Source organism: Dipodomys ordii, unplaced genomic scaffold, assembly GCF_000151885.1.
Source record: "Dipodomys ordii isolate 6190 unplaced genomic scaffold, Dord_2.0 Scaffold42, whole genome shotgun sequence".
NCBI classification, from domain to species: domain Eukaryota; kingdom Metazoa; phylum Chordata; class Mammalia; order Rodentia; family Heteromyidae; genus Dipodomys; species Dipodomys ordii.
Genome location: NW_012267258.1, coordinates 1,394,018 through 1,405,509, shown reverse-complemented (window position 1 = coordinate 1,405,509; position 11,492 = coordinate 1,394,018). Strand labels below are relative to the sequence as shown.

At 41.6% G+C, this 11,492-nt stretch overlaps 1 protein-coding gene across 1 annotated transcript in view; it reads left to right on the top strand.

Moving 5' to 3' along the window:
- The window catches only part of Mettl7a (methyltransferase like 7A), a 26,358-nt gene extending 15,163 nt beyond the window's left edge, over nt 1–11,195 (top strand). The window contains exon 2 of the mRNA XM_013018735.1: nt 10,719–11,195. Coding sequence (XP_012874189.1) covers nt 10,719–10,955 — 237 coding nt within the window. The 3' untranslated portion in view covers nt 10,956–11,195. The remainder of the gene's footprint in view (nt 1–10,718) is intronic.
- Nucleotides 11,196–11,492: the final 297 nt, after the last annotated feature.

Below are 11,492 nucleotides of genomic sequence, written 5' to 3'. Positions count from 1 at the left end.
CTATCTTCCAGATTTTCCTTCCTTCTTATCCCCATCCACAAGTTCTTTTCTTTCTTTTTTTTTTTTTTTTGTCGGTTGTGGGGCCTGAGCTCTGGGTCTGGGCACTGCCCCTCAGCTCTTGAGCCACAATGCCACTTCTGGCTTTTTCTTTTTATGTGATGCTAAGGAATCAAACCCAGGGTCTCCTGCGTGCAAGGCAAACACTCTACCACTGAGCCACCTTCCCAGCCCCCCACAAGTTCTATAGTTCATGTTCAACATAGTGCCAAGTGATTCTACTGAATCACAAAAATCAACCCAAGCAGGCTTACACTGGTAAAAGACTTAACTCACTCAAATTAGTGAAAAGCATGGGGAAGCAAGCTTCAGGCAAGACTGAACAGGACTCGTGGAATATCATCAGAAACGAGACACTTCAGAGTCATTTCTGCCCTCCTGTTTGTCCTACTGGGAAACACGTGGGCAGAAGAGGTTTCAATCTTCATGCTTCCAGGGCCCAAAGCCAGCTGGAAAGAGGAAGATCCAAGTCTTCACCAAGTCTAAACATGCCATGACTAGCAATACAAGGACATAAGTCTTACCCTGAACCAACCTTTATGGTAGCATAGCAGGTATAGATCATGCTGACTGTCTACTAGGTCAAAGAGCTTCCTCCCTGAGGCTGAGTACATAGACTGAGACAAAGTAAGTCAGTTGTATATTTCCCATCACAGGGTCTATGATAGAAATGAGTCTGGGAAAGCAAAGGCAATTAGTCTATTCAAAGATTGTAAGCAGAGTCACAGCAAAGGCATTTTGAGCAGATGATGCTGATTGGAGGTCACATGACTCAGAAAAAGTTGGCTTTTATTGGTGAGATGAAAATAAAAGACAAAAGGCAACACTGGCTTTGGCTCCAAAGTGATCTAGATCCATCCTTGCTACAAGAGGGGTTAAAATATATGAGGACAGCATATCTTATTTAGGTTGCATATTGGTTAAGTTTTAAATGTCCAATAAAACAGCAAGTATATACTTGAAAAAGTGGAGATTGGGGGATGGAGTTTGATCCAGGTACATTGTAGGTATTTATGTAAATGTCAGATTGAAACACCCTCTTTACAACTAACTAATAATATGTTAATAAAAATTATCAAACACACAGGTATAAGCTGGGTGTTGGTGGCTCATATCTCTAATTCTAGCTATCAGGAGGCTGAGATCTGAGGATGGTGGTTAGAAGCCAAACCAGGCAGGAAAGCCTATAAGACTCATGTCTAATTAACCACCAAAACCCTGAAGTGGAGCTGTGGCTCAAGTGGTATAGTGCCAGCTTTGAGAAAAGAACTAAGGAACAGATTCAACCCCAGTACCTGCACACACACAAAACAAAATGAAACAAAACACCAGTAAGTACAAAAGATTTTTTGACCTTTTTTCTATTTCTCAAAAGCAGATGAAATTCCCATGTGAAAGACAGCCTTCCTCTACTAGAAAGGTACAATATCCTCAAGAAGAAGAAAGTTAAAGCTAGAGGAACTAAGTACAAACAACTTTTGTTTTGTTCATCATGGGATTTGAACTCAGGGTTTGGGTACTGTCTCTGTGCTCTTTTGCCCAAGGCTAGTGCTCTACCACTTTGAGCCACAGTACCACTTCTGGTTTTCTGGTGGTTAGATTGAGATAAGAGTCTCCTACCTAGGGTGGCTTTGAACCATGATCCTCAGATCTCAGCCTCCTGAGTACCCAGAATTACAGGTGTAAGCCACTGGCACCTGGCTAAGCAACAATTGTTAAACAGACTTTTATCTTCCCAGCTATTTGGAACCCAATCAGCTCAAAGTCTTATGACATTGTCCCAGGTTACTATTCTGTCCAATCAGTATAAAGCTATAGCTGCTAATCGTAACTTCAGTTCTGTTATCTCTGTGAGGGCTCCTATTAATCTATGCTATGTCAATTTAATTCCCAAACCCATATGGGACTCTAGGAAGATGGAGGTGGCACTGTTCAGTCCCTAAAGTGTCATGACTGGTTGTTTTTTTTTTTTTTTCAGTCGTGGGGCCTGAACTTTAGGCCTGGGCACTGTCTTTCAGCTCTTCAGCTCAAGGCTAGTGCTCTATCACTTCAGCCACAGCACCACTTCCAGCCTTTTCTGTTTATGTGGTGCTGAGGAATCAAACCCAGGGCCTCATGCATGCAAGGCAAGCACATTACCACTGAACCACCTTCCCAGCTTGTTGGTTTCTTTTTTATGCTGGCACTGGATCTTGAAATCAGGGTCTGGATGATGTCCCGTAACTTTTTCACTCCAGGCTGATGTTCTACCACTTGAACCACACTCCACTTCTGGCTTTTGGGTGGTTAATTAGAGATTAAGAATCTCATGAACTTTCCTACCCAAGCTAGCTGTGAACAGTGAGCCTCAGGTTTCAGCCTCCCGAGTAGCTGGGATTATAGGCATGAGACACTACTCTTAGACAAATTATTTCTCTAGCCTCATCTGTAACTGGTATAATATCTACATAAAGTTTATAATGAGGAGAAAGGAAGTGATAACACCTAGGCATTTTTAAATGTTCACATTTAAATGTTGACATTTTTCCCCCTGACCTGGTGCTAGAGCATTTGTGCATGCTAAGAAAGCACTACTCCACCATTGAACTGACCCCCAAACTATTATTTTTTTCCCTTTATGTTTTGTTCTGTCTTTTTTTGAAGCAAGCTTTCATTATGCTCCAGGCTAGTCTTGAACTCACTACACAGCTCAGATTGGCCTTGAATTCATGATCCTTCTTCCTCAGTCTGAGTGCTAGAATTACAGGCCTATGCCACCAATGCCCAGTGAATTTTTATTTAACTGATGCATAATATCAAGCACCTATTGTGTACTATGCTCTTGGTACTTGGAATAGAGTTCTGGCTAAGCTAGACCTGGTCCCTGTGCTCAGGGAGCAATTATAACAAAGGCTAGCTTTGAAAGAAACAAAAAAACACCGGGTACCAGAGAATATCCCTCTGTCTAAGGGGAGGAGATCAGATGCTTCCTTGTGAAAGTGACTTCCAGCTGAATACCAAAGGATGAGTGAAGCTGAATGAAACTCTTTGTGCCACAACTGAACTGAACAAAAGGAGAAATTACAAGTTGAAGAAACTAAAAGCAAGCAAGCTGGTTTAGGCACCAGAGCCTGGAGAGCAAGTCTGAGCTACTATTTCCACTTGTTGCTTCTGAGATCTTAAGACCCTAGACCCATGCCAACTTTCATTTAGTGGATACCATCTCCCCTCAAAACTAAGATTTCTTACATTTATCCTAACATTTTTTTATTCCTAAAATTTTTTTATTCCTAAGTGTTATTTCCTCTGAATTCCTACATGTTTCATACTTGAACAGAAAAGGTAGCAAATATTACACAATAGTTCCTTCTGTACTTTTGATTTTAAGTGAGCCTGCCCCTTGGTGTTGCTTTGAAAAAACACAGCACTTAACTGAAATTCAATTCTTGTTTGTCTATTAAAGTGAGAGACAGTGCAGTGTTAACAAAAGTAAAAGAAAAGTATGTGGTATCACTTCATCTCAATCTTTAAGCCAAAAGCACTCAGGTTACATTAAGGAATTCTAAGAGCTTGGCCCCAGTGACCCATGCCTATGATCTGAGCTATTCAAGATTCAAGCTGAGATCTGAGGATAGCAGTTTGAAGCAAGCCCTGGGCAGGAAAGTCCATGAAACTCTTATCTCCAATTAAACATCAAAAAAACTGGAAGTGGAGCTGTGGCTCAAGGGGTTGAGCACTAGCCTTGAGTGAAAAGCTCAGGGTCAGTGCCCAGGCTCTGAGTTCAAGCCCCAAACTGGCACAGAAGAGGAGAGGAGAGACAAAGAGGAGAGGGAGAGAGGAGAGAAAAAAGAAAGGAGGGTAAGGAGAAAGAGGAGAGAGAGGAAAAAGAGAGAGGAAAGAGAGGAGAGGAGAGGAAAGAGGGGAGGAGAGGAAAGAGGAAAGGGGAGAGGAGAAGGGGAGAGAAGAAGAGGGGGAGAGGGTAAGGAAGGAAGGGAGGGAGGAGAAAAATCACAAAATTTCTCTCTTGAGCTATGAAATCATTGGCTAGCCCAATGTCAGCAAACAGAGGCAGAGTTCATGTTGATGAAGAATGAAGGAAATGAGAAAGTCAGTGCATCTAATTTATAGTTCAGGATAAAACAAGCAGACGAAGATCAAGAAATATATTCTTTTGTCTGAATGAAAACACTTGGGAGCCTAGAATACATATACATAGCAACTAACAAAATTGGCATTCAAAATTTACCATTTCTTGGGAATATAAATACATATAACCAGTATGGAAATCAATATGGAGGTTCATCATTAAAAATAGAACTACCTCATGATCTTGCTATATCACTTTTGGGCATACATCTGAAAAAATGCAAATCAATGTACAATAGAGACACACAACACAAGCATTATATCTCAGTCCTATTCACAACAGCCAAACAGTGCAATCAGCCCAGGTGCCCAACACCTGAAGAATGGATAAAGAAAATGTGGGGGGCTAGGAAGGTGGCTCAGTGGTAGAGTGCTTGCCTCTCATGCATGAGGCCCTGGGTTCGATTCCTTAGCACCACATAAACAGAAAAAGCTGGAACTGGCATTGTAGCCCAAGTGGTAGAGCACTCATCTGGAGCTGAAGAGCTCAGGGACAGCACCTAGGCTCAGAGTTCAAGCCCCACAACTGACAAAAAAAGAAAGAAAGAAAGAAAGAAATGGAAAGTGAAGAGACATATTTGACATTGTTAAAGATTTGACCATGCCTTGCTTTTACATCCCAATATTGCAAACAAACCAGAAGCAAATAAAAGCAAAAACTCACTAAAGATCTGAAAAAGAAGTCAGTAACTCGAGGGGAAAGCAAACTGTTTTTTGACATGCTATTTTTCTTTTTGTCGGTCATGGAGCTTGAACTCTGGGCTTGGGCATTGTCCCTGTGCTCTTCAGCTCAAGGCAAGCGCTCACTTGAGCCATAGCGCCACTTCCAGTTTTCTAGTGGTTTATTGGAGATAAGAGTCTCACAGACTTTCCTGCCCAGGCTGGCTTTGAACTGCGATCCTCAGATGTCAGCCTCCTGAGTAGATAGGATTACAGGCGAGAGCCACGGGTTCCCGGTTTGACGTGCTATTTTGTCTTTACCAAAAAAAGAATCTTAGATGTTTTAACCCAGGAAAGGAATTCTCAGAAAGGTGACATGCAAAAGTGAGAGAATTTGCAGAAGATTTGGAAGAAAAGAACCCAGAGCCCTTGGCTAGTGTTTCAGACACTGGGGGGAGACCTCATCCTTAGTCAAGAGGGGAATCTGTAAAGCGCTTCTATTTCCAGTCCTATTCAATGGCTTTGTTCTTCCTGTGAAATGAGTAGTTATTTGCTATGAGGGAGGAGCTGTAGAGATGTGATAGAATGACTTGAGTTGGACTTTTGTGGCATCTGAAGGTAATTTACAAGATTTCTAGGCACCACTTGAGAATGGAAACAAAAGGAGCCAAAAGCTGGGATCATTTACATTTTTGGCCAAGGTTAACTAATGCCAAGACCAGCTGTAAGGAGGATTGTTAAGACAGTGCCCTGTCAGCCGTCAGCCAAAAGCTGAGAGTGAAGTGGGTGGAGACAGATAAATCCCTCAACTACTTGAGTGCCTTAGTAAGGTGGAGGATAGTTGTGGGGAGGGGAGCAGAAGCAGGTAGAAGGCCCCTAAAAGGCACACTGTGAATTCAGAGTTGTTTTTTTTTTTTTTTGGTCAGCCATGTGGCTTGAACTCTGGACCTGGACACTGTCCCTCAGCTCTTCAGCTCAAGGCAAGCACTCTACCACTTGAGCCACGGCGCCACTTCCAGTTTTCTGGTGGTTTATTGGAGATAAGAGTCTCATTCACTTTTCCTGCTTGGGCTGGCTTTGAGCTGTGATCCTCAGATCTCAGCTTCCTAAATAGCTAGGATTACAGGTGTGAGCCACTGGCCCCTGGCTTTTTTTTTTTTTTTTTTTTTGAGAAGATAACTTAGGAGATGTTTTAGAGAAGTGGCAGCTAATCAGAGAAGATACGTGCATTCTTAAGAGAAAGAGCGATTTTGGAAATAGCACAAGTGCACTGTGTGGATGTCAACGAGGGATGAGTGGCTTGTGGAAGAGGGCTTGGCTTGCAGAATATGCAGCGGTGGGACTTGAGGCACCAGACTGTAGTTTCCTCCCATTTAAAATATTTGGTCAGATGGGTTAAGCATAGAATCATTTATCTTTGTAAATATTTAAATGTGTGTTGTTTATTTAAACATCTCATTGCTGGCTTGCTTTTTTTTTTTTTTTTTTGCTAGTACTGGGTCATGGGCTAGGGGCCTCCATCTCTCAACTTTCTTGCTCACAGCTGGAACTCTTAACACTTGAGCCATACCTCCAGTCTGGCTTTTTGTTAATTGGAGATGAAATCTTGCAAATTTTTCTGTCCTCCAGGCCTGTTTTCCAAGTAGCTAGGCTTACAGGTATGAGTTTTTGTTTTTTTGCCAGTCCTAGGGCTTGAACTCGGCTCGGGCACTGTCCCTGAGCTTCTTTTGCTCAATGCTAGCACTCTACCACTTGAGCCACAGCACCACTTAGTTCTGGCTTTTTTTTGGGGGGGGGTCCAGTCGTGGGGCCTGAACTCTGGGCCTGGGTGCTGTCCCTCAGCTCTTCAGCTCAAGGCTAGTGCTCTACCACTTGAGCCACAGCACCACTTCCGGCTTTTTTCTTTTTGCTTATGTGGTGCTGAGGAATCGAACCCAGGGCCTCAGGCATGCAAGGCAAGCGCTCTACCACTGAGCCACCTTCCCAGCCCCAAGTCTGAAATTCTTTATACTTAAAACTCTTCTCTAGGCCCTGGTGACTCATACCTTGTAGTCCTAGCTACTAAGGAGCTTGAGATCTGAGGATAACTGTTTAAAGCCAGCCAGGGCAAGAAAATCTGTGAGGCTCTTATCTCCAATTAACCACCAGAAAACCAAAAGCAGAGCTCTGATAGAGTGCTAGCCTTGAGCAAAAGAGCTCAGGGATAGTGCCAGGCGAACAAGTTTATGCCCTACAACCGACATAAAAAAACAAAACTCTGATTACTTTTTATTACCTTTGTTATCTTAAAAACACATAAAACATTAGCTACATGCTAGTAGCTCATGCCTACAATCCTAGCTACTCAGGAAGCTGAGATCTGAGGATCAAGGTTCAAAGCCAATCCCAGATAGGAAAGTCTATGATATTCTTCTTCTTTTTCCTCCTCCTCCTCCTCCTCCTCTTCCTCCTCCTCCTCCTTTCTTTTTTGCCAGCCCTGGGGCTTGAACTCAGCCTGAGCACTGTCTGAGCTTCTCTTTGTTCAAGGCTAGCACTCTTCCACTTGAGCCACAGCACTACTTCCTGCTTTTTTTGTGTATGTGGTGCTAAGGAATCGAACCCACCCTGTTTTCACTGTATTTGATGTTGGTATAATTTGGGGAGGGGAAGGGAAAAACAAAATGTTTAAATAGGGATACAGGTTGACCCTTGGTAACAATGAGATGTACAAGACACTGTTGAACAATGAACTTTACAATGTAGGTGTTGGGGTCGGGGAGTATAGAGTGTTGTGGAGGTGGGAGGGAAGGGATGGTAGGGGAAACAAAGGAGGAGGTAACAATACTTGATAAGAAATGTACTCATTACCTTGCTCATGTAACTTAACCCCTCTGTACAGTATTTTCACAATAAAAACATATTAAAAAAAAGAGAATGGAACCCAGGGCTTCATGCATACTAGGCAAGCAATCACTAAGCCACATTCCCAGCCCTAGACATTCTTTCCTCCAATTAACCACCAAGAAGCCAGAAGGAGAACTATAGCTCAAGTGATACAGTGCCAACCTTGGGAAAAAAAAAAAAAAATCTCAAGAACAGAACCCAGCTCTTAACTTCAAGCCCGGGAATGGCATACACATACAAAAACCTACTAGATTAAAATGGTTTTGTTCTAAACAGAGCTGATCATGAAGTATGCATGTCCTAACACTTCAACTTACAATTCTAGGAAAATGTTCTATGATCCATTTTCTTTTCTTAAAAGTTTTTAAAAAGTTTATTAAATACCAAGAGGTTACAATTCCATAAGTCAGGTTATAAGTATGATCTATGCCACCCCTTATCATACTCTCTCCTTTTTCTGCCTCCCACTTCTACTCTCAATTTATATAGTTCAATTTTTACATAATGTACACTGAATATAATGACTGCATTTGTTTACTCTACCTCCACTTTATTTTCTGGTAGATCCTCAAGAGAAAAGTATTTAAGATAGGAGTCATAAGCAAAATATGATCCTGGTCTTTGCCTCAAAGTAGCAAGACAGACTGATTCTCAACCAGGTGTAGTGGTACACAGCTGTAATCAGGAGGTTGAGATAGAAGGATTGGGAGTAAAGCCAGCCCAGATGGGAAAGTCCATAAAACTCTTGTCTCCAATTTAATCACCAAAAAGCTGGAAGTGGAGCTGTGGCTCAAGTGGTAGAGCACTAGCTTTGTGCAAAAATATTCAGGGACAGTACCCAGGTCCTGAGTTCAAGCCCCATCACACACACACACACACACACACACCATCCCCACCCCCACCGATTTTGCCCAATTAAGGATATTAAATATATACATATTTAAATATATACATATTTTTAAAGATAAATATCATCGCTTTGGTAAAGATAGGAAAAAGGTAAAAAAAAGCCACTATGGATGAGGGTTTACTGGAAAAATCAGTTGCTACTTTGAGTCTAAATGTGATGCAATTTTTTCCAAAGGTCAATTCAAAAACTTACTCCAACCCTTTGAAAAAGACCCAGGTCAGTGACTCAGCAATTCCACTGCTCAGCAAATTAATTGTTCAGCAATAATTACAGATGATCACCAAGACTGATGTATAATGGCTCACCTGGTAGAGTAGCTGCCTAGCAAGTGTAAGTTCAGACCCCAGTACTGCCAAAACAAACCAAAGAATGTTCACTGTAACAGTATTTATGATGGTTAAAAATGGACAGGCCCTGAATGAGAATAACCAACATTATCTTCAGTGGTATGGAATATTGTGTAAAATTTAAGTCATGTTTAGAATAATATTCAAATACTTAAATAACAAAAAGGTTACAAAACACTATATAGTCTAGTCCAGATTTTACTATATAGTACAATTCAGATTTAGGGAAACAATACAAAGTCACGTGCATACCAAATGTCCTGCTCGCTGGCAGGACAGGAAATGGTGGTGGCATGCCACAAAAAAACATGAGATGCCTTTCAATGCTGGGCCAGCATGTCCAGAGCCCTCAGATCACAGACATGCCACCATGCCCAGCGAGCTCCATGGAACTCTTCAATAAATTACCATAAGCCATCCCACCATGCCCAGCGAGCTCCGGATAAGATGTGACGTAATATGTGGATAAAATGTGACACAACAGCGTCTCCCAGTGGCTCATGCCTATAATCCTAGCTGAGATCTGAGGATTTTAGTTCAAAGCCAGCCAGGCAAGAAAGTCCATGAGACTCTTCAATAAATTATCAAAAGCCAGAAGTAGAGCTGAGGCTCAAGTGGTAGAGCCCTCGCCTTGAGCTAAAGAAGCTCAGGGACAGCACCCAACCCCTGAGTTCAAACCCTAGGACCCACACAAAAATAAACAAAAAACTTCACTGAACCTAAAACGGCTGACCAAAACAATGTCTTTCTAAGCTTTAATTTACTCATGACTTCTAATCAGGTTGTCCTAGGAGGCCATATCAGATCAGAAGCTATGCTCATTTTATTTTTTTTTAATTTTATTTTTATTGTAAAGGTGATGTATGGAGGGGTTACCGTTATGTAAGCCAGGTAATGAGTACATTTCTTTTTGAACAGTGTCATCTCTTCCCTCATTTCTCCCAGTTTTTCCCCTTCTAATCCCTTTTCCCCATAAGTTATGTAGTTCATTTTCAACATAGTGTCTAGTGAGTATCACTGCTGCATTAGTTCATCCTTTTTCCTTCCATTTCTGTGCTCCCCTGTACCCTCCCCTCACTGCAAATAGATAAAAACATAGAAGATAAAAAGAAGTCAAAAATAGCAACAAAGAGGAGAAAAAAAAACACCAAAAAGTAAAATAACAAGAAAACCTCATTTCCATTTGTTTAGTTCATTTTGATAAGCATATTTTTACATGACCATATACACATAGCTACTGAGCCTTGTGATCCTCTCTTAAGTAGATCCTCCTTTGGTCTCACTGAGTGAATGTGTAAATTCTTATTTAATTTATCATGTCCAAGTGTATTTTTTTGTCTTTTACCATCCATTGTGTTTACTTGTAGATTTATACGTACATTCTAATTACTACAAATGAGGGAAAGCATGCAACCTATGTTTGTTTGGGTCTGGCTTACTTTGCTTCATATAATTTATCCAATTGACCTCAAACCAGGCCACACTAAAGCTCCGGAACAACTATGTTCATGGCAGTATTATTTTACCATAGCCAGATGCCCCTCACTGGATGAATGGATCGAGAAAATGTAGTATACATACACAATGGAATTCTGTGCTTACATGAGAAAGAATATTGTCCCATTCATCAGGAAAGACTTGGAAGAAATTATATTAAGCGAAGTAAGCTATGCTTGTTTTATAAAACTGTTTTCCTAAAATCAGTGCCCTTGAAATGTTTTTGCTTTCTTTCTCAGGGAGGAGCCTTTTGTTTCATGGAACATGTGGCAGATGAACGTTCTACTTGGAATTACTTCTGGCAACAGGTCCTGGATCCTGCCTGGTTCCTTCTGTTTGATGGGTGCAAACTGACCAGAGAGAGCTGGAAGACCCTGGAGCGCGCCGGCTTCTCTAAGCTGAAACTGCAACATGTCCAGGCCCCACTGTCCTGGGCACTGGTGCGGCCCCACATCTATGGCTATGCCGTGAAATAGAGTGTATAATGAATGCGTGTGTGTGGAGGGGAGGGGACAGATGGAGCTGGGTGGGCCAAAGAATGTAAGGCTTCATTCAGTTTTACATTAAAAATATGAATTGGGAGAAAGGGAAATCTTGGTTTTTGGTAAAGATGAATTCATCCTTAAAATTTTCTGTCATATTTTAGCCTTTTTTTGTGCTAGTTTTAGGGCTTGAACTAAGGGCACTATCCCTTAGGGTTTTTTTGTGTGTGTGTGTATGTTTGTTTTTTCTCAAAGCTGGCACTCTGCCACTTGAACCACACCTCCACTTCTGGCTTTTTGCTGTTTTTTTTTTGTGTGTGTGTATGTTTGTTTTTTCTCAAAGCTGGCACTCTGCCACTTGAACCACACCTCCACTTCTGGCTTTTTGCTGTTTTATTTAGGAAATAAAGCCTTGGACTTTCCTGCCCAGGCTGGCTTCCAATCAGGATCTTCAGATCTCAGCTTCCTGAGTAGCTAGAATTACAGGTGTGACCACCAATGCCCAGCTCTAGTCACTTTTTTTTTTTTTTT